Consider the following 26313-nt stretch of genomic DNA (forward strand, 5'->3'; position numbering starts at 1 on the left):
ATGAGGGCAGTAAAAAGTTTTGTGGATCAAACAGTATCCCCGTAACACCAGTATTTCACTGCATGGAGCTGTAGCGCCTTTTGAGTATCTGAGCCCTCACCAAGGCCGAATTCTTGATCCTAACAGTTGGCTAGCGTAGAGAGGGCTGGACTGGGCTTCCAGCATTGAAGATGTCACTCAAGTCTGTCAAGATGGCTTCTGTGATGAGACCCATGCAATGGTTTCCGAAACAAGGGCTGGAGAAAGGATGAGGTCTGGGCCCTGATTTGGGACGTGTTGAAATCACTACAGGATATCTGGGGTAACATCAACAAGATGAATTTATGATATTTAGGCTGTATGACCACCACATTGCTGGCACGATAGCGATGTGGGATGCTGAGCTGCGGTAGTCTATTTGCGTTTGCTATCAAATCACGCTTCAGTGTTTGTTTATTCTCCTTTGCAGCAAAAGAATTTAGATCGTCCTCATGAGCCAGAAAAGATTCCTCGGGCACCTCATGACAGACGGAGAGAGTGGCAGAAACTAGCCCATGGTCTAGAGCTAGTGGAAGACGAAGAGCTGTTACACAAACACAATGAAATTATGAATGGCCCAACTTCACATTATGAATCCAGGTTGGTTGTGAGTGTATATACGTGTGTGTCTCTCTCTCTATGTAACATGCTATCTATTGACATTGTTCAGCATGGGAAAGGACCATAAAACTTGCAAGCAAAGCCTAGAGTGGGTCATGATGTCCCTCCCTTTCTCTATAGTGGGAAAAAATGGCATATTAGATTCTGGGCTTAAGCATGCATGGTTTAGGTCACTTTTTTCATGTGTAGTTCTTTAATTAAAGATATGTATTAAAAGAAAAATATTATTTTCTTTTCTTTCTTAGAAATCAGTCCTATGGAGATCATCACATAGATGGTCCCTTCTCCCTCGCAGCATTGCCATATAGTCAGATGTCTGAACTATTGAACAGAACGGATGACCGAATATTAGTGAGACCTCATGAACCACCACCACCTCCACCAGTTCATGGAGCTGGGGATGGGAAAGCCCTACCTCCCGGTATTAGGTAAGGCTGGCCAGGGGGATTGGGCCTTTTTGTTAAAAGGTATCAGAATTCATTTTAACCGATGTTCAAAATGAATTTGTTTCTGAAAAATCAGCGGGTCTAAAGGGAACCAGCTGAGGATGCATAGCGTTTCAATCTTTCTTAGTAAATCAGCAAAGAAAGTTATTGAGATTTCGACTGCACCTGCATACGAATAAGTATTTATTTGTATTCTTGTGTTTACTCTCTAGAGTGGGCAGCCATATTTGGAGTCCTCTTTGAAGTTAAACAAGGACATAATTGTATCTGTTTAGTCGTACTTGTTAAAGAGGATGTCTCAGTCCATCATGAATAACCTAATCCCATTTGCAAATCATACACCTGTGCAGTACGAAAATGCTGCCTTTTGATTGGCTTGCCCGCAGCTGATATCAACCATGCAGTTTCAAGCCAGAATCTAGCAAAATCGGCACACCACATATGTTACTACGCAGCGTTCTTATAGCAACGGTTTTATTAAAAGTAAGCTCTCTGAAATAATTTCACAATTTGCTAATTCGCTAGGTGCATTAAAATTACCGCCATTCCTATACATTGAAGCTGGCTGAAATGCCGATAGTGATTTTTTGTTAAAAATACTTTTTTTGCCATGCTTTCTTTTTCTTTGAAGCAGCATGTTAAGTTCACTCAAGTAGTATTTTTTTTAATCATGGAAAATGCATTGTTGCTGCAAACGTAGACTCTACTTAAAGGTAGACGCCTAAGCATAGGTTTAAGGATGCAAGTGCATTTTATCTTTAACCGTTGAGGCAGCAATAGTTTGGAACACAGTATTAAAGGTTACTAAACAGAATATAGCCGAGCAGGTCTTTGTAGTGTCTCTTGGTTAGTTAAAGAGCCATTGGTAGCGGCCAAAGAGCGGGCAGTAGCATAAAATAGGAAAAATGTAATAGAAAGTTCATGTTGCACTAGCAGTTTCTTGTTAGTGTTCTGTGAGAAAAGAGGAGTTACTTCCTGATTGTAACTTTTCACTTTAACGGGCCACTACTATAAAAAGATACTACAACACGAAAATAATATTATATAAAATGTTACAGGTTTCATTGAATATATTTATGGGTCGAAACCAGTAGTGTGCAAGGGACAATCAAAGGTACTTTGAGTGTAGCCAGAGTAAGAGCATCTGTTTGGCAATTTGACCCATCCCTTTAACTTTAATGAAGACACGGTATGCCCTTCCTCCATGCTAAATACTGCCTAAGAAGTTTAGAAGCGTATGTACCTACCTATCGCTCTGCTCCATTGTTGAAATGTGAGATATAGATGTGGTGGAAATATTGCACCTAGTTACTTTACCTATCGCTCTGCTCCATTGTTGAAATGTGAGATATAGATGTGGTGGAAATATTGCACCTAGTTACTTTAGCAAGCCTTAAGAGGTGGCGCTGTGTGCTCCTAGTTGTTTTGTTAACCATTGTAGGACATCACATTGTCTCCGCTCTAGCATCTTGTGAGCCCTCCTTGAACGCGGTCCCCCAAATAGAAATCTACTTGAATTGTGCAAACAATGAAACCCCACTTATTCTCTAAACACAGTCCACAAACAACTGCAACAAAATAAAAACAAGTGCGCTTCCTTGCTGCGTCAGATCCAATATATGGAATTTGAAACTTTGATGTACATAAACAAATGGTTTTACCCACCTAGAATTTCAAAACTATATGACCCTTTCCACATAGCAAAATTTACATTATTCTTTTGTTAAATAAAAATGCCATTTATTCCTTATAATTAGGTTTGATCAGTTGTGACATCTTGTTCAGGATGACTTTCTCAAGAGAAGGTAGTTTTGGAAACTTCCAGACCATTTAATTGCTACAGTGATATATAATGCAACTTTTGACTAGATAGGTGCTAATACTTGCATAGTTCTGAAATAAGTTGCGTGATCTGACCTACTAAAGCATTCATTTGTATTCGGAAATAGCTTTCTTTTTTCATCCCAGATTTTTTGTGAGATAGTTTTCTTCCTAAAACAATTTGCATGGCCAGTAATATGTCAGGTCTGGTCTGACATGTTGAATATTACAAGGGATAAAATTCATGATTGTTTAAAAAGGAAAATCGCTGGTTTAAATAGGTGGTGGTCGGGAGACATTTTTGAAGCTCACACACTATTTCTACTTCAAAATAAAAGTTGTGGCTGTTGTTTCTGGAAGCAATAGACTACGTATCAAAGGCAGTCTATGTGGTGTGAGACAGCAAATTACCCTAGATCAAATATCGGATGTCCGTCAATGCATGTAGTAACCACACAGTAATGATAGCCGTCATTTAGCATAAGTGCCGATTTGCATGAGTGCCCGTCTTTTTTTTTTCTTTCAAGTGTTGGATCCCTTCATGACATTTCTTTGAAGCCAAAATCATTTGGAACCACGTGATCTTGATCACTGTGTATAAATGAAGTTTAGTTAGACTTATTAATCCATACTTTTTATATCACCATTAAAAGACATTAAAATACAGTTAAAAATCATAAAACCATATTAAGAGTCATATCCATAAAACAAACAAATATCAGACCACAGTTTTCTTAAAGACTTTCAATAATAAGGTGATCGCTATTGCCAACCTTACTTAGCTAAATTCAGTTAAAAAACTGACAGCGGCTGCAACTGTGCAAAGTTATTTTCAATTAATAAAGGTTTTGAATAATGTACTGTTAAAGATTTAAAGAACCGGGCATAACCACATAATGCCACAAAAAACTCAGGTCTCTGAGAAGAACAGCAGCACTTTGCTAAAACAGTCGCTTCAGTCTCAGTATAGAATACGGATTTTGTTGAACTCCCAGTCTGAGAAGGACTCACTGTGTAGGTGGGAGCTGTGAACAAAAGCCAGATTGGATGAAATTCCAAAATTAAACTTGCTTTTGTGTAGATATTGAAGGTCTTTGTACAATAATTCATTGACCGGTACACAATTTATGACTGGTGGGTTTCAAATATCTTTCTTTAAAGAAGAGGTTAAATCTTGGATGAAAAGGGAAAACAAAAGGGTTGCCCTGAAACATCCATGTTTGTTGAGGGTTTTGCAACCTGCTTCCCATTTGCCCATGCATTCATATGAAGTGTAATTAAAAGCTCAAACAGGCCTTGTGGGATTTTACCTTGCTAGCGTGCCCCAAAGGTCCCATCGTTCCTCTACACCAAACATGAATTTAAAATCAGCAAAACATACATACAAACTGCCTTAAACTGCTTTCTGACAAATGAAATTCAACATAAAAATGTGATGAGTGGTGATTGCCCCGGTCAAAACCCTGCTTGAGCCTTGGGTATTGAGGAATTTGTTGTTTCGTAGTCTTTGACTTCTAGCAACAATATGTAAGCATTTCTTTTAGAAGATGAGTCGAACAATGATTTAAGTTGGTATGCAGTGGAATTGTTAGGGTCCCTTTTTGAAAAAAATGGTGTAATTAAAGAGCCATCGCAGGAGTTTCCTATTTTCCCAATGTGATTGAAATATGGAGATAGGAAGTTTGGCCATACTAAGAGGCTTTCACATAAACCTTGTTTTGAGATCCCATCAGGTCCTGCCACCCTGCTTGCATGAATCGCATAGAGAACCTCCATAATTTCTTCTGGACTAATCTTTACCCATTCAGGTTACTTGTCAAATATAATCACATTTTCAAATCAGTCAACGCAGATGATAGGCCGTTTCATTTGTGTAGAGGTAACTCCCACTGTGAATTTGCAACCTGTGAGGCACAGTGGTGTCTTCGCACTGTGAGGCCATCAGCTTCTAGTTTTCAAAATAACTTTTGGTCTTTGTGCTTGATGGTCTCAGTCATCTTCTACCAGTTAAAAGATGCAGCAGACCTTTTCCTTTTAATCACAAACGTATCTTTCAATACTGATTGGCACACTTTCTTAGACTGTTCGATTTTCTTCAGTTCCATGATTGCGTTTCCTAATGTGTCTCAGTGCCCTTTTTAATTCCCTGCAATTTAAACAACAGTCCTAATCAAACCAGTTATTGATGTTTTTATTTAGACCTCCCTTTAATGTTACAGTCTGGTGAAAATGGCTGAAGTTAAGTTCTCATAGTCACAGAGGTTAGTTTCAGGCGTGTCTTTTATCTTATCGATGGCTGCCTTTATGTTTTTTCATTCGCATGCTCCAATTGAAATAAATCACATTCAGTAGTATATAGAGGTGTGTTGCAGCACTTTATAGCTACAAGACTGTGACATCAAGTTAGTTATTCATATTTGACAGTTATGTTTATAAAGCACAAATCACCTTTGGTACATCATAGAACAAACATCAGTTCACTGTGACTTGTGTGTATATTTTCTGTGTGTGGAACACAGGCTGGTCTGTGTTTAGTGGCCATGAAAGCATGAGAGGGTCCTAGTTATCTCAACAGAGGTATTTAGCTGCTGTTTCCTTTTTAAGTGTGTACCATGTATCCGGCTTGCTAATCGATCGAAACCTCTCGCTGTTCCTGGCCCAGAGCATCTGTACTTGCTTGGCTTGGTGAAGCGCAAATTATTGGTTGCCTATAATCAGGGAGTGATCTTTAGTGCATTGCTTGGCATGTGACTAATTCTGAACTGCAGAAACCATCACCATTCAGCATCAGGAGATACAGTTGCAATAACAGCTTGCTGCTTGCGATTTGGGGGCTGTTCTATAAAACTGTAAATTGAGAGTTTATGTAAAGGACTTCCCACTCTGTGCATGTCGGTTCGGTCTGTGAAGTAGGAAACTCCTCCAGTTAAACTACTTTTAATGGCATGCATTACTGCAATTGGGTTTTGTCCCATTTTTAAAAAAAATGTTCACTGCATTATGCCACATCTGTTGAGTAAGCTCTTTTGTGCAGAGAAAATCAGCCAAGTACACATAGTTGCAGGTAGTCATAGCTGCTCATTTTTAGCCACATGTAATATGACTGTAGATGTTACTTGTTTACCAAAATTCTTTTCTTTCTTTTATTTATCAGCAACAACTCAGGTTTGATGGACAACCGCCCACAGTCTCCAGCTTCTGGCAGAACAGCAGTATTTATGAGCCCTACTCCTCCCCCGCCTCCGCCCCCTCTACCACCTCCTCCACCGCCTCTCCCGTCAGCTTTGTCAGCATCTTCACTGAGGTCTACAATGACCTCCACTCCTCCTCCCCCAGTTCCTCCACCGCCTCCTCCATTGTCAGCTGTATTGCAAGCCCCAGCAGTTCCACCACCCCCAACACCCCTCCAGATTGCTCCTGGGGTCCTTCACCCAGCGCCTCCTCCAGTTGCACCCCCTCTGGTACTACCTTCTCCTCCGGTTACCAGAGCTACTCCAGTATGCGAAAATGTGCCAGGTCACACACTTCCACAGAGCGAAGTACAAGGGCTTCCACCACCCCCACCACCCCCTCCATTGCCTCCTACTGGCATTCGACCTTCTTCTCCTCTTACAGGAACTACTGTTTCTCAGCCTCTCAAATCTATTGTCCCTGGTCCTCATGCCCCATTAATGCCACCATCACCTCCATCCCAGTTTACCCCTGTTTCTGATACGAAGCGCCATCCATCCACTCTGCCTGTTATCAGCGATGCCAGAAGTGTTCTCCTGGAAGCAATACGGAAAGGTAACCATTTTGGAGGTCTACTTGTACCTCTTTGCCACTATTCTAATGTATTGTCATTTTGCTAGCCCTCTTTTTATGTGAGGAATCATTACTCCTCTCTTTTCTTTGAGGTTTCCTCTGGGACTTCCTGTGTATTTTTTTTGAAGTGTTGTTCTTCTCTCATACATCCTTATTTTAAACAACTAAACATAAGGGGATTTAGCTAGTTTTGAATGATTGAGGGCTATGTGGCTTTATCTGATAGAGACGTAAGGCCGCAGATTCCTTATCTTTGAATTTCCCAGGTGTCAGATTGGATCTGGAATGTTTTTCTTAGAGCAATACCTTTGCGCGCCGGCAGGTGGGGTCGGTCGACTCCGCGTGACATTGTCGGCATCATCTCCGTTGTTGTGACGCCGCATCATCTAGATATGTTATTAGAATACAGTGGTCCAAGACCTCTATAGTTATCAAAGCTGAATTCATCAGTAGATATTCATTAATTCAAAAAGCGTATATACATTGATCAGCTCTATCCAATAATGTATATGTCCAAAAGACAATATAATAATCTGGGCATAAAGATAAGCAACAGTATCAATAAAGCAGTATTTTTAATTCATTGCTTCTTGGTCAAACAAATTCCAAGCTGCAAAGCATTACAACTCATAAAGGTTGCCCCAAGTGGAGCGTGCAACATAGCAAAGAAGTGCAGAAAGAGTGTATATCGTGATTAAGAAAGAAAAAAAGAATTTCGAAATAGATGGTGACATAAAATTTTCAAATTAATAAACAACACAGTAACGGATCCTCATTAACCCATCCTGCGAAACCTGACCACCTAATTGTTTAGAAGAGATTTCTCATATATTTTCAGGATAAATATATCATAAATTTTTGCACATAAATACAAAAAATGGTAGCAGGGTCCAGGTTATTTATATATACAGCGTCAACGTTTCGACTCGTCTTAGGGCCTTGCGGTCATTTTATGCCTGGGCCATGCGAGTCTTCATGCTGCCTACGTGACTGGTTCCCTTTCAAGCAGACGCATACGTTGCTTGAGTTTCTTGCTGGAAGGTTTGGAGCACCTACTACAAATTCGATATGGGCTTATAAAATAAACCGTTGAGGAGGACATTTTCTAATTTGACTGAACCCATTCACAGGGTAACATCCATCAACCTCTAATCAATCTAACTCGGATTCGTTCTGGAGTTCACAAGGATAGAGAACCGCCTGTCTTTTACGTGGGATTCTCACCACTTTACACCGCTCAGGGGACATCTATAATCCCCTGGTTGCCCTTTTTATTATCCTGATGAAGACTCGCATGGCCCAGGCATAAAATGACCGCAAGGCCATAAGACGAGTCGAAACGTCGACGCTGTATATATAAATAACCTGGACCCTGCTACCATTTTTTGTATTTATGTGCAAAAATGTATGATATATTCATCCTGAAAGTATATGAGAAATCTCTTCTAAACAATTAGGTGGTCAGGTTTCGCAGGATGGGTTAATGAGGATCCGTTACTGTGTTGTTTAATAATTTGAACACTTTATGTCACCATCTATTTCGAATTCTTTTTTTCTTTCTTAATCACGATATACACTCTTTCTGCACTTCTTTGCTATGTTGCACGCTCCACTTGGGGCAACCTTTATGAGTTGTAATGCTTTGCAGCTTGGAATTTTTGGAATTTGTTTGACCAAGAAGCAATGAATTAAAAATACTGCTTTATTGATACTGTTGCTTATCTTTATGCCCAGAATATTATATTGTCTTTTGAACATATACATTATTGGGTAGAGCTGATCAATCTATATACGCTCGTAAATCTTTTTGAATTAATAAATATCTACTGATGAATTCAGCTTTGATAACTATAGAGGTCTTGGACCACTGTATTCTAATAACGTGCAATACCCAGGTCCTGTACCTTTTTGGGATACCCCATTATCTTAATGGCATCATCTAGATAGGCACCACCTCGGCACATTGACGTCAGTTCCTTTCTTTCTGCGTCAGCCAGTGAAGATCTGTGGAGAGCTGTTGGAGATGGATCCACGGTTTGTCTTTGGTGCCTAGAGCGCGACCACAACTCGAAGTTTTGCTCTAACTGCCAGGCCATGGCTCCGAAAGCTTTGAGGGAACAGTCCCTAAAGCTTCTTGCGGCTCGCCACCACTTTGTTCACCCTGGAGCATTCGCCGGTGGAGAGGAAGGTCTGGGCACCGCTCCAGGAGCCCCAAGTCTTCATCCTCCCACTCAAAGTCTTTGAGTCGGTCAGGTAGGAAGCACAAGAAACATAAGAAGTCAAAGCGTGCTTCGACTTTTCCCCATCCATCAGCTGATGTGACGGCTGAGCCTTGGTATTCTAGGCCTCGTTCTTCTAAGTCTCTTTCTTCTAGGCCTCGTTCTTCACAATCTGTGCCAGAGTCGGCTCCGTTCTTTTCAGCCTTCATGGGAGCCAGAGCGACCCCTTCCAGCTGAAGGAGTTTTATGATCCCATGTGCCTCATATTTGGGAAGCTTGACCCTGCAGGCACACCTTTGGGCTCAGGAGGCTCAGAGGGTACTCTGGCGCCTATCCCCCCCTGCTCCACGCCGATCCTGTGATGGATCTGGACAGACACTGGTCGTACCTCTGTGACCTTCCCCAGCACCAGTCCTGATGCCGAGACTCTCTGCACCGCTCACGCACACCGGAGATGCCAGCCTCATTCTTATCCCGGGTGCTCTGGAGCCAGATCGGCGCCTGCCCGTGCTGATAGAATCCTTAGGTTCTGGGTAGTTTCCTCAGCCCTATTCTGAAGACCAGCTCTTACCACAACATAGACTAGTGTGAGGAACTCGATGAGGCCTTCGGACAGGATACCTCCCCAGCTACTGGCCTGCTTTCTCCCCCTACTGTGGCTACAGAGAAGGGAGCATCATACTCTATGGTGGTGCGAGGGGCAGCTTAAGTTCTGAACCATTAGTTCCCTTCTGTGGCAGTCAATACGAACATCTTGACGGAGGTTCTGCAGCCTGGTGTCTCCTCATCGGAACCCTTGCTGCTTTTCAGCGAGGCCTTAACTGATGTCCTACTGGGCAACAGGTCTAAGCCCGCCACAGGGGCTCCTGTGAATAGGCCAATTGCCCGCCGCCATCGCCCTGCACTGGGTGACCCAAATTTCCTCACCAACCACCATACCCAGAGAGCTTGGTGGTACAAGCTTCTACCTCCCAAGGTGCGCTCCTTTCTGCACCTCGGGATAGAGAATTCAAGAGGCTGGATAGTTGGGATAAGAAAATGTTATCCTCCTCCAGCCTTGCACTGCGGTCCGTGAACACCTCGTGCTTATTGGGGCATTACTCCCACATTCTGTGGGAATCGGTTGCGCAAGTGCTGCCACTGGTCCTGGAGGAGGCCCGGTCCATCCTCTCCCAAGTAGTGTCAGACTGGAGAGATGCAACAAAGTTCGCAATCCGGTTTGTGCTCGACGCAACCGACTCACTAGGCAGAGCAATTTCAACAACGTTAGCTGTTCGATGCCATGCCTGGTTGAGGACTTCTGGATTTTTGGTGGATGCCCATGCCTCTCTCATGGACATTTCCTTTGATGGCACTGTATATTTAGGGACGAGGTGGAAATGGAGCTGGAGCACTTTAAGGACTCGCGGGCTAAGGGCAAATCTTAGGGCCTCTCAGTTGCCACTCGTCCCCAGTCTGCCTTTCTCCCCTTTCGTGTCTGTGGAAGGGGCATTCAGTTGCGCCAGCTATGCCCCAGCCGCAGGACCGCATAAGGTCAGCAACCTCTGTGCGGCCTGGACGTGGCTCGTTCCAGCCCCGTGGGTTGGGCGGCCAGAGGTAAGATCAGTCCACCCCCCCCCCCCCCTGCAACCTCATGCTCCGAACACTCCTAGTCTGGCCCTTCAACATCGTGGGTGGCAGGATCAGCCATCACCTCCACCACTGGCAGGACATCACGTGGGACAGGTGGGTTCTTCAGATAGTCCGAAGGGGCCACTCCCTCCCCTTCGAGACTTACCTTTCCGCCATACCTCCAGCTTACAACTAGCTGACTGAGGATGACCTGGCTTTGATTAAGGAAGAAGTCATTACGCTCTTGCCCAAGAGAGGGATCAGCGCTAGAAGTAGGCTGTGGTTGCTATTCACGCTACTTTCTGGTCCCAAAGAAGGAAAAGGTCCTGCACACTATCCTAGATCTGGGAGCTCTCAACTACTTCCTCAAAAAGGAAAAGTTCAAGATGCTCACTGTAGCTCAGGTCTTGTCTGTCCTGGACGCAGGAGACTGGCTGGTGGCGTTGGACTTACAGGACGCCTATTTTCACATTCCGGTCCTGCCTGCCCATCCGGGCTAACTACGGTTTACAGAAGTCCACGAGCACTTTCGGTTCACCGTGCTCCCCTTTGGCCTTACCAACACCCCTCAGGTGTTCACCAGGATGATGGCGGTAGCCGCAGCTCATCTGCGCAGACCTATCTCGAACACTGGCTATTGAAGGCAAGTGTGCACCAGGCTGTTGTCTCCCACCTCCAGACTACTGCAAACTTTCCGCACTCACTGGGGTTCTCCATCAGTGTGCCAAAGTCCCACTTAACTCCCTCTCAGATGCTCCGTTTAATTGAACTGTTCCAACTATGATGCAGTTTCGGGCGTGTCCTCTTCAACGGCGAGTCCAGGATATTCAGGCTATGATACCGATGTTTCATCCTCTATCCTGGATTTTTTGGTGAGAATTACCCTGAAGCTGCTGGGCCTCATGGCCTCTTGCACCCTGCTAGTGACACATGCTAGATGGCATATGCGGGCTCTGCAGTGAGACTCAAAGTTCCAGTGGGAGCAGCATCGGGGGAATAGCTCCAACATGGTCCAGATCTCGGAGAGAACTTCACAGGACCTGCAGTGGTGCCTAACCGACCGCAATTGGGTCAGAGGCAGACCCCTCTACCTTCCCCATCCAGACCACACAGTAGTCACAAATGCATCACTCCTGGGATGGAGCGGCCATCTGGGAGAAGTGGAAATCAGAGGACTCTGGCCGAATCCGGACTCTACATTAACTTGCTGGTGCTCCAAGTGAAACGCTTGCCATTTAAAGCCTCTCTTCCTACGATCAAGGGAAAGCTGGTTCAACTGTTCACCGAGAACACCACCGCCAGATGGTACTGCAGCAAACAGAGCAGGGTGGGTTTGTGGACCCTTTGTCAAGGGGACCTGTGTCTCTGGATGTGGCTGGAACAGCGGGGCATTTTCCTGGTGGTTAAACACCTGGCAGGTTCTCTCAATGCCAGATGAACTCAGCCATCGATGACTTGCGGATCACAATAGGCTTCTCCATCTGGAGGTGGAGCAAGGTCTCTTTCAGCTGTGGGGAGAGCCTTGGTTAGATCTGTTTGCCTCCGCTGAGAACACGCAATGTCAGCAGTTTTGTGCACAGGAGTTTCCAAGGCAGCACTCACTCAGCGACGCTTCTCATCTTGTATGGAGCTAAGGCCTCCTGTATGCCTTTCTGCCAGTACCACTTCTGTCAAGAGTGCTCAAGAAAATCAGGAGGAGACTGGGCCCAAGTCATTCTTGTTTCTCCGGACAGAGCATGGAGAGGCTGATATCCTGACCTTCTCCAATTGGGCATCGATCCTCCAATCATGCTGCCCCTTCGGGAGGAACTTCTGTCACAGCAGAAGGGGAGGGTCCTCCACCGGAACCTGTTAACTCTGTCTTCTTGTGTGGAGATTGAGCGGCAGCAGTTGACAGCGTTCAACCTTCCTCCCGAAGTCTGTAATTACTGTAATGAAGCCAGATGTCCCTTTACCAAGACTGTGTAAACCTGCCAGTGGCAAAAATGTGTAAAATACTGTACAGAAAGATCCATTGATCATCTTCTTTCTGCTTCCTTCTCTCAAGTCGTTCTCGTTATTGTGACCCTTGCCCAGCAGGGCTCTGTCTGGGCACTCTCATAGGGTACATTTCGGCCCTGTCTGCCTTCTTGAGGCTGCCAGACCAACCCTCCTTATTTAATTCTCTTATTGTAAAATAGATTTTTTTTAATTTTTTTTTTATTGAGAATTCATTGGTACAAAACAGATACAGCTTAATAAAGAAAAATCCATTATCTCGTAATAAAGTTCAATAAGCAAAAAAGCATCATAGATAAAACCAGACATTCAATATAAAAATAGATAGGTGGTTACATATAAGAATAAATATACATATAAGAGACTCATCACCGGTTAATTATAACTGCCCCTCCCTCCAGTTTTTAAGGGGGTCCCATATCTTATTACCAAAATCACGCCTTTTCTTACCCTTATAGAAATATAGAGTAGATTTGATGTTATGAATACCAAGAAGCCTGGTCAGCCACATTTGGAAGGTTGGGGCATTTGGATCCTTCCAAGCGGCTGAAAGTAGAATACGTAAAACGGCAACAGCTAAAAAGATAAAGGCCTCTGTTTCTTTATTCATAAGGGCCGTTTTACTATCACTCCCAAGGATCATCATTGTCGGGGATAGGCAGATCTTTAAGCCTAGTAGCCCCTCTAAAAATTTCTCTATCTCTATTTTTATCACGCCAAGCTTCTCGCAGTGAAAGAACATATGTAAAAGATCTCCTGGACCTTTCTGGCACCTAGGGCAGTTACTGTCGATCCTCATGCCCCAATCATGTAACTTAGATGGTGTGTAGTACAGATTAAAAAGTGTTTTAAAATGCTGAACCTTCAGATTTGAGGACCGAAGTACCCTGCTTATCCAAGCTCAAGGCTTTATCGAGGTCAGTATCCGGATCTTGAAGTCTAACTGCCCAGGCAGCCTCGTGTTTCTCAAAATCGTCAGGGGATTTTTCAATAAGGGCTTGATATATACTGCTAATCCTATCTCCTCCTCTTAGCAAATACCCCAGCACAGGGCAATATGGCCCGGGCAAGATATCAGAAATGACAGTTTTAACTGTTTGTGAAACTTGGAGATACTTAACGATTTGATCGCTGGGGTGACCATACTTCTCTTGTAACCAATTGAAGCTAACAGTGCTTCCATTCAACATCACGTCGCCCACAGTCCGAATACCCAGCTGCTCCCAGCATTTCCAAGCCCCATCCACACTCAAATTTGGTATATACCCTGAGTTCCACAACGGGGTATATAGATTAATCTTAGGGATATGACACAGTTGCTGCAGATTTTTCCACAAATCCCAGGCGCTCAACGCCGCCTTATACCGGGATTTAAAAAAAAATCTACGACTGGTTTTTCTCAACAATACCCCCACGGCCTCCTTTCCCATCAGTAGTTCATAGATTGATGGCAAGACATATAGATCGGAGGTAGGATCATATGTATATCTCCCACTGGATACTGACTCAAATAATATAGACATCTGAGTCAACAAACCAGCCCAATGGTAGAATCTTATATTTGGAATTGCCAAACCTCCACGTTCCTGAGGGAGTGTCATAAATTTTGCTGCCCTCCTAGTTTTACCATACTGCCATAAAAAACTGTTAAAGATAGACTCGATCTTTTTTAACATCTCATCCTCAATTAAATAGGGTATACATCTAAACAGATAAAGGAGTTTGGGCAGCATAGTCATCTTTAACACGTTGGCTCTCCCTATGAGTGTTAGGTGCAATGAGTCTATCCGCTTTAAATCCAGTTCGATTTTTTTAAGGAGCGGGGAATAATTATCCTGAATAATAGAACCTGTTTCAGCATTAATTACTACCCCAAGATAAGTGGCAGAATCAACATATCTTTGATCGATTTTAACAATCTCCTTTGAACAGATCACCTGGGTTTTTGACTCATTCAGGCAGTACCCCGAATGCATGCCAAACTCCCTAGTGACCTCTACCAGTATCCGCATGGCCTCAGCTGGCTTTGGTGTAATCACTGCCAGATCATCGGCGTATGCCAATATTTTACTAGCAAATCCATTAGTTACTGCTGGCTGTATTCCCCCATTCTCGAGAATTTGCCTAACCAGCGGGTCAATATACAGAGCAAACAGGATAGGTGAGCAGGAGCAACCCTGACGGGTGCCCCTGCTTATCCTAATCCTGTCCGAACTCTGGCCCATCAGCTGAATTCGGGCCATTGGATCGCAATACATGGCTTTTACGGCCGTCCGAATTTTTGGGCCAAACCCTCTCTCCATCAATACATCCCATAGGTAGAGCCACCTGACGCGATCGAACACTTTTTCTGCGTCGAGGAGGATCATGGCGACTCCTCTCCCCCCAGCAGCATAGGACTCAAACAGCGAGATTGCTCTTCTAACATGGTCCGTTCCTCGACCGGGGATAAACCCATGCTGCCAGGGGGAGACGAGTCCACCAATGACCCTCCCCAACCGCATGGCCAGGATCTTGGCATACAACTTATTGTCCGAATTAATCAAAGATATGGGCCTATATGACCCAGGGTTTTCCTTCGGCTTTCCTTTTTTATGGAAGACTACTATGTTGGTATCTTTCCATGTTTCCGGGATCTTACCCATACCTATAATGCCATTAAATAGATCCAACAGTATTGGAACCAGCTCTCCCAAGAGACACTTATACATCTCGAGAGGGATGCCATCTGGCCCAGCAGCCTTACCGGCATCCAGGTCAGATAGCGCCTCGCGGATCTCATCCACCGTTATATCCAGCTCCAATTTTTCTCTTTCTGCTGGTCCCAATTTAGGCCCATTATCCGGATACCTGCCAGTTGGGCATGTCCCACCCATTTCCTCCTTATACAAGGTTTGATAGAAATTTGCGAAAACTGAGAGGATGCCCTGGGGTTCCACCACATCACGTCCATTCTCGCGGATGCTTGTTATTATATTCTTGGTATAATCTTGCCTAATCCTTAGCGCTAATTCCTTTCCAGCCTGCTCCCCAGTCTCATACACCCTCCTCTTATATGTCCAATATTCCGCTGCCGCCTTTTCTGCAAAATGTTTTTGTAGTTCTGCTTTAATTAGGCAGATGCTGGTTTGGCTCTCTCTACCTTCCCTTCCTTGGGTTAAATCTTGGCAGTGTTGTTCTTCCGCCTTACCTAAATCTCCCAAAAGCTTGACCCTGGTGGCTTGTTCTTTTTTCCTGACCTGAGCAGAATAACTAATAACCTCCCCCCTCAATGCTGCTTTAAATGAATCCCACACACAGTTCCTTGATGCACTATAACGATTGGCATCAAAGAATTCGCGGGCCCATTTTTGCATATGTTCAACAAACTACATCGGTCAGAAGCTTCCGATTGAATATCCAATTCCTACAATTCCTAGCTAGTCCCATACCATTGTATATAATTGCCAACGGGTTGTGATCCGAGAGGACCTTGGGAAGTTTCCTAATACTGATCTTGCTAATTTCTGTGGATGATATTAAGAAATAATCCAGCTTACTATACCTCTGGTGGGGATAAGAGAAGTATGTATAGCCTGGATCTCTAGGCTCCTTTGCCCCCAGACATCAATTAAACCATGCAACAACATCATAGACCGGAGAGCCATAGATACCCTTGGTTTTCTGCCAGCATATGAACTTCCCACAGAGAGATCCATGGAAATATTAAAATCACCGCAAACCAGTATGGGAATCGTCCATGTTGACAGTTCCTCCTCCAAAATTTCGAAAACCTCTGGGTCGTCCTGATTTGAGCCATATATGCCACAGATAGTAAGACCACACTCCAATTCCACCAGGGCCCATCTACCAAGTGTATCAGATTTAGCCCGTTTTGCCCCCCCAGCATAGATTTCCCCAAAATCACTACCCCCCATACTGTTGAAGTTTGGGCGGAACATGCCAGGATATTGAACCCTCCAACCCTCAGCAGCTGCCTCTTCGCCTATGGTAGATGGGTTTCCTGAAGGCACAAAATATCTACAGGTTCAGTCTTCACAAACTGTGCCAATTTTGCTCTCTTCCTCCAATCGTTTAACCCACCTATATTTATTGAATATACGTTTATGTTTTTGAAATTTTTATTGCGCACAGTGTCTCGGCGCATATCAGACTGCCTAGGATGAAGACCTACCAGATCACTCACTGATTAAATAACCAGGTTTTCAGGAGTTTCCGAAAGATGATGAGTGTGGGACTGGTTTTGATGGACAGGGGAAGTGAGTTCCACAGCCTGGGGGTTGCTACTAGAAAGCGTCTGTCTCCCCAGCTAGTGGTTCTGGTACGTGGGACCGCGAGGAGATGGGTACCAGCCGAACGAAGGGGCCTTTGAGGAGCATAGATCCGAAAGGCATCCTTGAGGAACCTAGGTCCTGAGTCATGGATGGCCTTATAGGCAATACAGAGTGCCTTGAACTTTATCCTGCTCTTGACTCTTAGCTAGTGCAGTTGGCGAATAGCCAGAGAGGTGGGACGACGGTTAGGGATGCCTAGCAGCATTCTAGCCGCTGCATTTTGCACCGATTGAAGTTTCGTTAGGATCTGTTCTTGAGTGCCAAGGAAGAGGGCGTTGCCATAATCCATTTTAGAGAAGACAAGAGTGGTGATCAAGGTTTTCCCTGCCCCTGAAGGGAGGTATGGCAACAGTTTTTTGATCTTCCTTAGCGTATAGAAAGATGATGAAACCACCGCGTTCACATGATGTTTGAACAACAGCTTCTCATCGAACACGATACCGAGGTTTCTGACCTTGGCAACCGGGGTGGGGGGGTGGACCCATTTCACTGGGCCACCAGATGGAAGACCATTCCGGTGAAAGGTTGCCAAAGGTCATCACCTCGGTTTTGTCCGAATTTAACTTCAAGCAGTTGCTTGACATCCAAGAACTAATGGCCAGCATCCCCTCCTGAAATCCTGCGGCCACAGCTGGTCCATCCTTGTGCACTGCCAACACCAATTGGGTGTCGTCCGCATAGGTGGTTAAGCGGAGTCCATGAGCTTTAATAACTTTCGCCAAGTCCGCCACATATATGTTAAATAATGTGGGGCTTAGCGAGGAGCCCTGGGGCACCCCACAAGGGAGAGTGAAGCTGGGCGAATAAAAAGTGCCCAGTTTTACCGCCTGAGTACGGTTGGCCAGAAACGAAGCAATGAGGTCCCTGGCAAGGTGAGTCACCCCCAGGGTTGTGACACGGTCGTTCAAGATGGAATGATCGACCGTGTCAAAGGCAGCGGACAGATCCAGGAGTATAAGGACCGCTGCCCCACCCTGGTCCATTATAGTCCGGATCTCATCCGAGGCCTTTATCAAAGCCGTCTCTGTACCGTGGCCCTTTCTGAAACCGAACTGGGTATCATCTAGAAGTTGATGAAAATTAATGAAACCCGAGAGCTGTTTGTTCATAATAGCTTCAAATATTTTAGCCGGAAAAGGAAGGCAGGCAATAGGTCGATAATTAGCGGAATCCTCTGGATCCAGGGAAGGCTTTTTCAGCAAGGGCTTGATGACCGCTTTTTTCCAGATTTCAGGATAAATGCCTGTCTGGAAGATGGAGTTGCATAGGTCGGTGAGTGGAGAAGTAATAACCTCAGTGAGGGCACTCAGTATAGAAGGGGGACAGGGGTCTAGAGGGGATCCCGATTTGATTGAAGTAATTAACATGGCAATCTGGTCAGTAGAGACTGCTTGAAAGTTAGCAAAAGTAGGAGTGAGTGGAGAGGGACAAGGGAAAGGGTGGACACTATGGCTTGCCATGCTTTTTGCTAAAGAAAAACCTTACTTTCAGCTGTACATCATAATAATAAAAAAAACTTTTTCCAGAACAAGTATACCATTTCCCGAGAACACCAGAGCTGTAGAAAACATTGTACCACAAATTCTCATTTTTTTCAGCTTTTTTGCCCCCCTCACCCCCCCCCCCGTGCCCCCCCGGAGAACCCCCCCTCCTCCACCCCACACCCTTCTTACCCCCCCTCCCACTGGAAGCACTCAGACCTTGGTCTGAGCTAATGATGGTTGTGTGCAGCAGCGTGGAGCATAGGCGCAGCTGTTTTTTAAAACACAACAATCATATGAACCATATCTTACCTCCCCCAACCCGTCCCCCCGAGAAACACACATAAAAAAGCAAAAAGGAAAAAAAAAAAAAAAAGAAACCAGAAGAAAAAACCCACTGTTGAACCAATCAATTCAGATAAATAGAACAGCAAACACATTCTAATTTTTAGACCCCTTGCCAGACTTAATACTCCGCCAGTCAGACTTATTTGAATCACAGAGAGTCCAAAAACTCCTTTGCCTTAACTTCTGACTAAAAATATATAGTCTTCTCATCTTTCAATATCTTGAACTGCTCTGGATTCACTAAATAAACCTAAATGTGCTTGTCCTGAAAGGGCTTAATCAGCTGGCGGAGTCTCCACCGCCTCCCCACCGCCGCGTGACAAAAGTCCGGTCTCACAAAAAAAGACACCCCCTCACTGGATCTTTTTGCATCGGGGCGAGCCTTTTCCGATATGATCTGCCGAAGAACATAGTTACCAAAAAATATCAAGACTGCCCTAGGTTTATCGCCGCTTCCAGCTCCCCGGCGAGCTCTAAATGGAGTATGATGAATTCTCTGCATTTCCGCAGCCCAGTTCCACTCAGATAGTTCCGGGAATGCTGTTTTGAACAGGTTGATCATAAAGACCCTAATGTCTGAGCCCTCTGCCCCTTCCGGAACTCCTAGGACTCGGAGGTTATTACGCCTCAACCGATTCTCCATGTCCTCCAGTTTCCACTGGATGTCGACAACCTGAGCGCTCTGGGAATCTACCTTGGATGATGATGCTGCTGCAACTTCTGCTTCGGTTGCCACAATCCGTTCCTCCAAATGAGTGACTCTATCCCCCACATTAGTGCATGCCTTAGAGAGTTTTCTGACAGCACCCTGCATCTTACGCATTGCTGCCTGTGACTTCCGAGTGTCCTGGCTAGCTTCTTCTCTATGCGTAAGGATGGTCTGATATATGACATCCAATGATGGAGGGTACGATGATGGGGCCTCGGCGTTAGGGTTTCCCTGAAGGGGCGTAGCTGAAGAGTGGTCCCAGGTCAGATCCCGCATCTGATGTGCACGGGCCTCTCCCTGACCAACAGGTCATTTGGCCGTGCTGGGCGGGTCCCGTTCTAAATCACGGTCACTATCAGAATCCAGATTGCTCCCTTCCTGGGAGCTCCTCTCCTCATCGGACCATTCTGCATCCTCTGTCACCGGGAAGAAGCACTCGCTGCTATCTTTCTCTTGCTCCTTACCCCCTTCATCCGTGAGAGTGAGCTGGGCTAGTGGGGGGCACAATAACGTAATTTCTTTCTCCTTCACTTTATCCGTACCCCCTTCAATCGCCAAACCTTGCCCCGTGGCCTCCTCCAGCTGATCATTCAGCAGTACAGGCATTATCGAATGCAGCCCCATCAAGTTGTTCATCAGTACCTGTACCTGTAGCCACCGGGGTCCCTGAGGCTGCCTCTTGTCCCCTTGCCTCAGCCTGCTCCTCTGCCCGCACAGCAATTGACATTATCACATCTTCCAGCCCCTCTACCTCATCCGGAAGGAGGATAGATGCAGGGTTGGTACCTGGCCCTTTAATGTCCTTTAATCCTTTAATCTCCTTGGCCTCCTGTGTCGCTGACTCCTGGACTGGGGGTTGAGGTGCCTCCACGACCGCGTTCTTCTGACTCCTTCCCCCACGAATCAACAGCTCCGAAATAGAAGGGGACTGCCGGGGGTGCTGTGTCACCTGTTTACCTCTCTTGGGCGGCATTGGCGTTTCACCATGTTCACCATATTCACCAAATTTCGGATCCCCTGTGGACAGAGATGTCTCTTCAGAACCTAGGTGTACTTGCTCCGAAATTAGAGGTAAAGCTGGGGCTGCCTGCGCTGCCTGCGTCGCCTGTGCCGCTTGGGCTGCCTGGATTTTCTTCTTTGCTGTTGCTGCAGCTTTAGCTGATACACCTGCTGCCGTTTTTGGGGCCATTGTCAGTATGGTAGCCACAGGGTACTGCTTCCGCCGAAAAAAACTGATCGACAGAGCAACTCTGCCTGCTGCTCTTCCGACGGCTCCCACTACCTGCCTCGGCCAGCAGCTGACACGCCCCCAGCGCCGCGGACGCCGGTCCCAGAACGCCAGCAGCCCGTCCGTAGCCTCAGAATGCCTCCTCTCGAAGCTCACCGCTCCGGACCTCCAAGGAATAAACAACATCAGCTCTCCTTCACCGGGAGTCAGCCAGGTGAGCCGCTGCTTCTACGGGGGGTAGGGGAGGATTACTGCGCCTCGCCCACACTGCTGCTCTGCGGCTTACTCACACAGCCGCCATCTTGCTCGTAAAATAGATTTCTTAACGGGCTTGTGCATATGTTTCCACCTACCCTTTCATCATGCCTCAGTGGGACCTTAATTTGGTTCTCACCTTCCTGACGTGTGCTCTGTTCAAACCTCTGCACAACTGTCCCCTCTGGCTGTTTGCCATCAAAGCAGCCTTTCTAGTAGCAATAACTTCTGCCGGGAGAGTGAGCGGACTGCAGGCTCAGTCATCCAAGCCGCCTTACCTGACCATCATCCCTAATAAGTTAGTGCTTAGCACTAGGGTCCTTTTTACTGAAAGTCGTAACAGTAATCCATGTGGGGCAATTGGTCACCTTGTCCACTTTCTAAGCTCCTCTGCACCCTTCTAAAGAAGAGAAGTGACTCCACCGTCTGGACCCAAAAAAAGCATTGTCATTCTACCTTAACTGCACTAAAGAGTTCCGGGTGGACAACCATCCCTTATTTGGATCAAAGAAAGCTTGTGCGGTGCAGAAGAGGACTATCAATGGGGCATCCTCTGAGTCAAAAGTTGCTGCGCTCTGGACAAGATGCAGCCTCTTGAAGGCTTCCACCAGAGCGAAGGCTGCTACCACGGCATTTGAACATGGTGGTCCAGTCCTTGCCATTTCTCCGGAAGCAACGTGGTCAACCCTGCACACGTTTACCAAACACTACTGCCCGGGCAGTCAAGTCCAAAGGGATGGCTTATTTGACCATTCTGTCCTGCTGGACTACCTGGTTTAACTTGTCCGCAGTTCCTCCTCTGGGGTGGTATTGCTTGGGTATCTATTCAAAGTTAAAGAATCTGCAGCTAGATGTCTCTAGCAGATGGACAAGTTGCCTACTTTTGGTAATGCCTTATCTAGTGGAGACTTGATCTAGCCGCAGATTCTTTACTTACCCACCCATCCTCCCTGAGCTGCAGACAGCATTGTACGGTCAATGCTGACCCCCCTTCAGGGCCCTAGTTGTTCAGAAACACGCTAATGTCAGTGCACTTCATGGCTCTGCTCCTCTGGCGTGGAAAGTCGTGAAAAGTAACTGACTTCACAATGCCGAGGTGGTGCCTATATAGGTGAGTTGGATGTCACAGCAGCGGAGACAACGCCACCGACGTCACGTGGAGCCGACCAACGCCACCTACCAGCACGCAAGGGAATTTGCTCGAAGAAAAATCTTCCTGGCCCCGTCTGATGCTTGGAAAATTCAAAGGCAAGGTATATGCGGCTATATCATGTCTCTGCCAGATAAGGAGTTACTGAAGGTAAGTAACTTGACCTTTAGTGACCTTAATGATACCAAGCAGCGTGGTAATTAGCATAGATATTAGCATGGAACACATAAGCACATACACTGCATGGTTAATAATATCAGTAAACTTAGACATGACAACACAGCACTCATAAATGTTTTTGAAAATTAAATTGATTATATGAGCCATGTATTGCTGTGCTCTATTGTCCATTGTGTATTGATCATTTATCTTCAAATTCATTGAACATTGTCTCTACCTGTTTAACTCAAGTGTTAGTTATGGCAATCACCTACTTTGCTGTACTCTGTAAGTGATATGCTTTCGTTCACCTTCAGGGAGTAGCTTTACCCAGTGGGTTGAACACTATTATCAATAGTTTTGGTCGATTCCTTCCTATTCTTCAATAGCCAATCTCTGCCTGAATTACTTCCATTTGCTTCCCTGTTTCTGCCTACGAATGATAAAAAAGGCAGGAAGCAGGTGGCTTGCTGCATTGTCCATGAATCACAGCAGGTTTGCCTGCCTGCCCATCCGGTGACCCTTAGTGGCCTGTTCTTTTTTGGTGAAATACGTAAAAAAAGCATAATCCAATTTTTTATTATCCACTACTAATGCTGATTTTGTTGTGTTTTTTGTCAGTGATGTCCTTTGTAAGTGAACCCAAAAAAATCAGATGCTTCCTATTTCACTGATAATGTATGCACACTACTTCTCATCAAGATACATTTCATATTTCTGCTGGTACCCATCTAATCATGGATTCTAGTTTTTTCGCCAGCACATGCTTGACAAAGGAAATGCCACCTCCTCTGTGTTGAAAATATGCCATTGGTTTCTTAGTTCTTGAACATCTCCAAGGAGATTACCATATTCCACGCCAGGATTTTCTACATACCATTGTAATCTAGAATTTGAGTCTAATTGGTAAGCAATGTGAATCAGGACTACAAGGGATACGATCTCTTTTGAAAATGTGTTACTACCTCAATTTGAGAGTCTATAACTTTTCAATGGTTTGCGACCAGAATTCCAGTTGAAAACCACTGATACTTATAGTACAGGTTTGCAGTTCGCAGTCCACTACACACCTCTTCCAAACTACAAATTGGTAACCATTTCCAATCCCATTTTAGTTGTCGGTTAAAGTTTAACAACTCCTAAAATGGAATTTCAATGGAAACAAGTATTTTACAGCCACAAACGCTCCTATTTTGGAAATTGGAGCATTTGGAAACTGAAAATCGGTTGGTATCTGTGGCCTATAATTCTGTTTCCATGCAGTATGCATATGATAAGGGCAATTCTTGTTTCTCTGCATTTGCCTGAAGCATGCTGAATAATTGCATATCCCCACAGTACGACTGTTGTGTGCTCAAGTAGAAATAATATGAGCACTCCTCCATCTCTCGTCTTGCTCTTGGGTGCCTTGAAGTCACGACAGCTGCACTCGTCACATTGGTTCTTGTACTTTAGATCACTTGCAAATCAAAAGTCGATCACCTATAATTGTTGTAGCAAGAACAGGACTCTTAAGCCTTCTTTGTTTACGTTCAGAAGCATAGTGGAATGACCGGTCCAAAGCTGTGTAGGTGTTGTTAGTAGAGTGGAAGTGAGACACATTGTACAACAATACAGTTTAACGTCAAATAAATGTATTTGTCATAAAAAAGATCATATTGGAGAAAGGACTCTAAGCATGGGTAGGGGTGCAGGAAGGGGGATTTATTGTGGGGGAACGCAGTTGCTAAATTGGACCTTGGTTTTTCTATGTGCCTAATGGTTCTGTCTACAGTGCTAACCTGCAGATCTAACCTATTCGTCTCCTGACAGTGTGTGTGAATGGTTATTTTTCTGTTCTGCACATTGTTTCTCCCATTCCTAGTGAGCAGCAAATGTAGTAAACATCCAAGGTCATGGCACCACAAACATCCACTTAAACCTTTTCCACCCAGAATGGGGTATAGACGCTGAATGTGGAGAGGCAGCTAGGCTTGAGTGCTCAAAGACGAGCTTCTTTGCTCCTCTTCAGAGATAATTGATATTTCAAAAGTCTCAAGTATGTGACTCACTTTGGCCTTCAGACGAAGAGGCACTCAGGAGATATACAGCAACACACCTTCATGGATCATGACAAAACAGGCAGCTCCTTATGAGGGCATGTCCACCTGCTGCTCTTGGAGGGGGTATTTGAGTGTGATGATTTGGGCAGTCATAGTTGTGATGGTGACTTTTTTTGCTTCACCCAGCTCATCCACTCGCTCTCCACAACTGCATGAGAAACGTCCCCATCTGGATGAAGGACAGCTGCCTGAAGCTCAGCACGTACACAACTGAAGTGCTGATTTTTGGCCTCCACACCTGTCCGTGGAACGACCACAGGTTGCCATCGAAACTCTGACGCACCCCCAAACCGAAGGACCAGGCACGTAACCTCGGCATCATCCTCAACAGTGAACTCTCCATGAAACGACAGGTCAACACTGTCATATAAGCCTGCTTCCACTCTCTCCGCATGCTTCACACAATCTTCAAATGGCTCCCTATCAGCACCAGGAAAACAGTGGCGCAGGCCCTCCTCACCAGCGGCCTGGACTACAGCAACGTACTCTATGCAGGCACCACCAGTGAACTCATGGGAATACCCCCAGACGATTCAGAATGCAGTAGCCAGACTGATCCTCAACCTGCCCAAAAGAACACACATCACCCAGCACCTGAGAGACCTCCAGTGGCTCCCGATCCAGGAAAGATGCCAGTTCAAACTACTGACCAACGCCTGCAAAGCCCTCCACGACCAAGGACCGATGTACCTGAATCACCACTTGAACTACCACAACCCTTCCACAAACCTCCGCTCTGCCCACTTCACTCTCGCACACCACGTATCCCTGCTGCCACACCGGAGGACGATCATTCGCCCATTTCCCCACCAAGTCCTAGAACGCCTATCTCCCCCCACCTCTGAACATCACCCTCTTGCTGACAGACTTCAGGAAGAAACTCAAGACCTGGCTCTTTGACTGAAACCCACTACTCCGCCCCTGAATACTCTCACGGGTGATAATAAGCTGCACTTTAGAAATAGAGTTTGATTGATTGATCATGTAATGGCATTTTATGTGTCATGATGAAGTTGCTATGGGACTTTACCATTTGATTCATATCATGAGCTTGAGCGGTTGTTCCTTGCTTGGCCAGAAGTGTTAGTGTTCTGCTGGCGATACTTAGCCAACTGTATGGCAACGATGCCATGTTGTGTGTAGCAGTCTTTCATGTATTTTGACTCTCAAATGGATTGCGTCACACGTTGTCAAGCTTCTGTCACTTTTTCGTATACTGTGATGTCATATGAGATTGCATACAATTCTTTCTCTTTGCTAAAATCTTTTTTTGTTACTAGTCTCAGTATAAACTTCTTACTGTTCCATTTTAGAAAGAAATACTGCGGGATTTGGACTAGTTATTTGTGTTTAATTTGTCAGCCACGTAATTTTTTTTTTTTGCTTTTCAGGTATTCAGCTCCGCAAAGTAGAAGAGCAGCGAGAGCAAGAAGCCAAACATGAGCGCATTGAAAATGACGTGGCTACCATCCTGTCTCGCCGCATTGCTGTGGAATACAGTGATTCCGAAGACGATTCAGAGTTCGACGAGGTGGAATGGCTGGAATGAAGTGAACCCATCGGTGTACTGTGCAGAACTTGAATGCTGATGTCCATTGTAGTACTTGTTTGAATCTGTTCGGCCATTTTTAGTGTGTTGTATTTCTACTGATACACTACAAAAATAATCCACATTTTTTTATACTTCTCTGTTTACAAGAAGTTAGCTCAACTGAAATACTAAACATGTTAATGGTGGTTTTTACATGCATATTTCCCTTGGGAGAGCATACTTTTTGTTCAAATAGACCACTAAGTATTACGCATGGGAAACTATTGGTAGTGTAGACGACCATCTTTTTTTGGTTTGTTGCTCAACATATCTTACTTGTGCACTTTTATTTTTAGGATAATGAAGGCAACTGCGGTTTGAATTCCAAGAGCAGCGCTCTCTACTTATTTAAGCTGATTCCGTTTTTATAACATTTTAGTGACATTAAACCTCGCTGTCAGATATCACTGCCCAATTA

The 26313-nt window shown here is 45.1% G+C and overlaps 1 protein-coding gene across 1 annotated transcript; it reads left to right on the plus strand.

Annotated features, from left to right (window-relative positions):
* LOC144762720 (actin-binding protein WASF1-like) lies at window positions 1–26313 on the plus strand. Its single transcript, XM_078647969.1, has 5 exons — window positions 1–33; window positions 449–618; window positions 885–1067; window positions 6061–6692; window positions 25696–26313. The coding sequence occupies exons 1-5, from the start codon at window positions 1–3 to the stop codon at window positions 25851–25853; spliced, it is 1176 nt and encodes a 391-aa protein (XP_078504095.1). The 3' UTR covers window positions 25854–26313.

This window comes from Lissotriton helveticus, chromosome 6, assembly GCF_964261635.1.
Source record: "Lissotriton helveticus chromosome 6, aLisHel1.1, whole genome shotgun sequence".
NCBI lineage: Eukaryota > Metazoa > Chordata > Amphibia > Caudata > Salamandridae > Lissotriton > Lissotriton helveticus.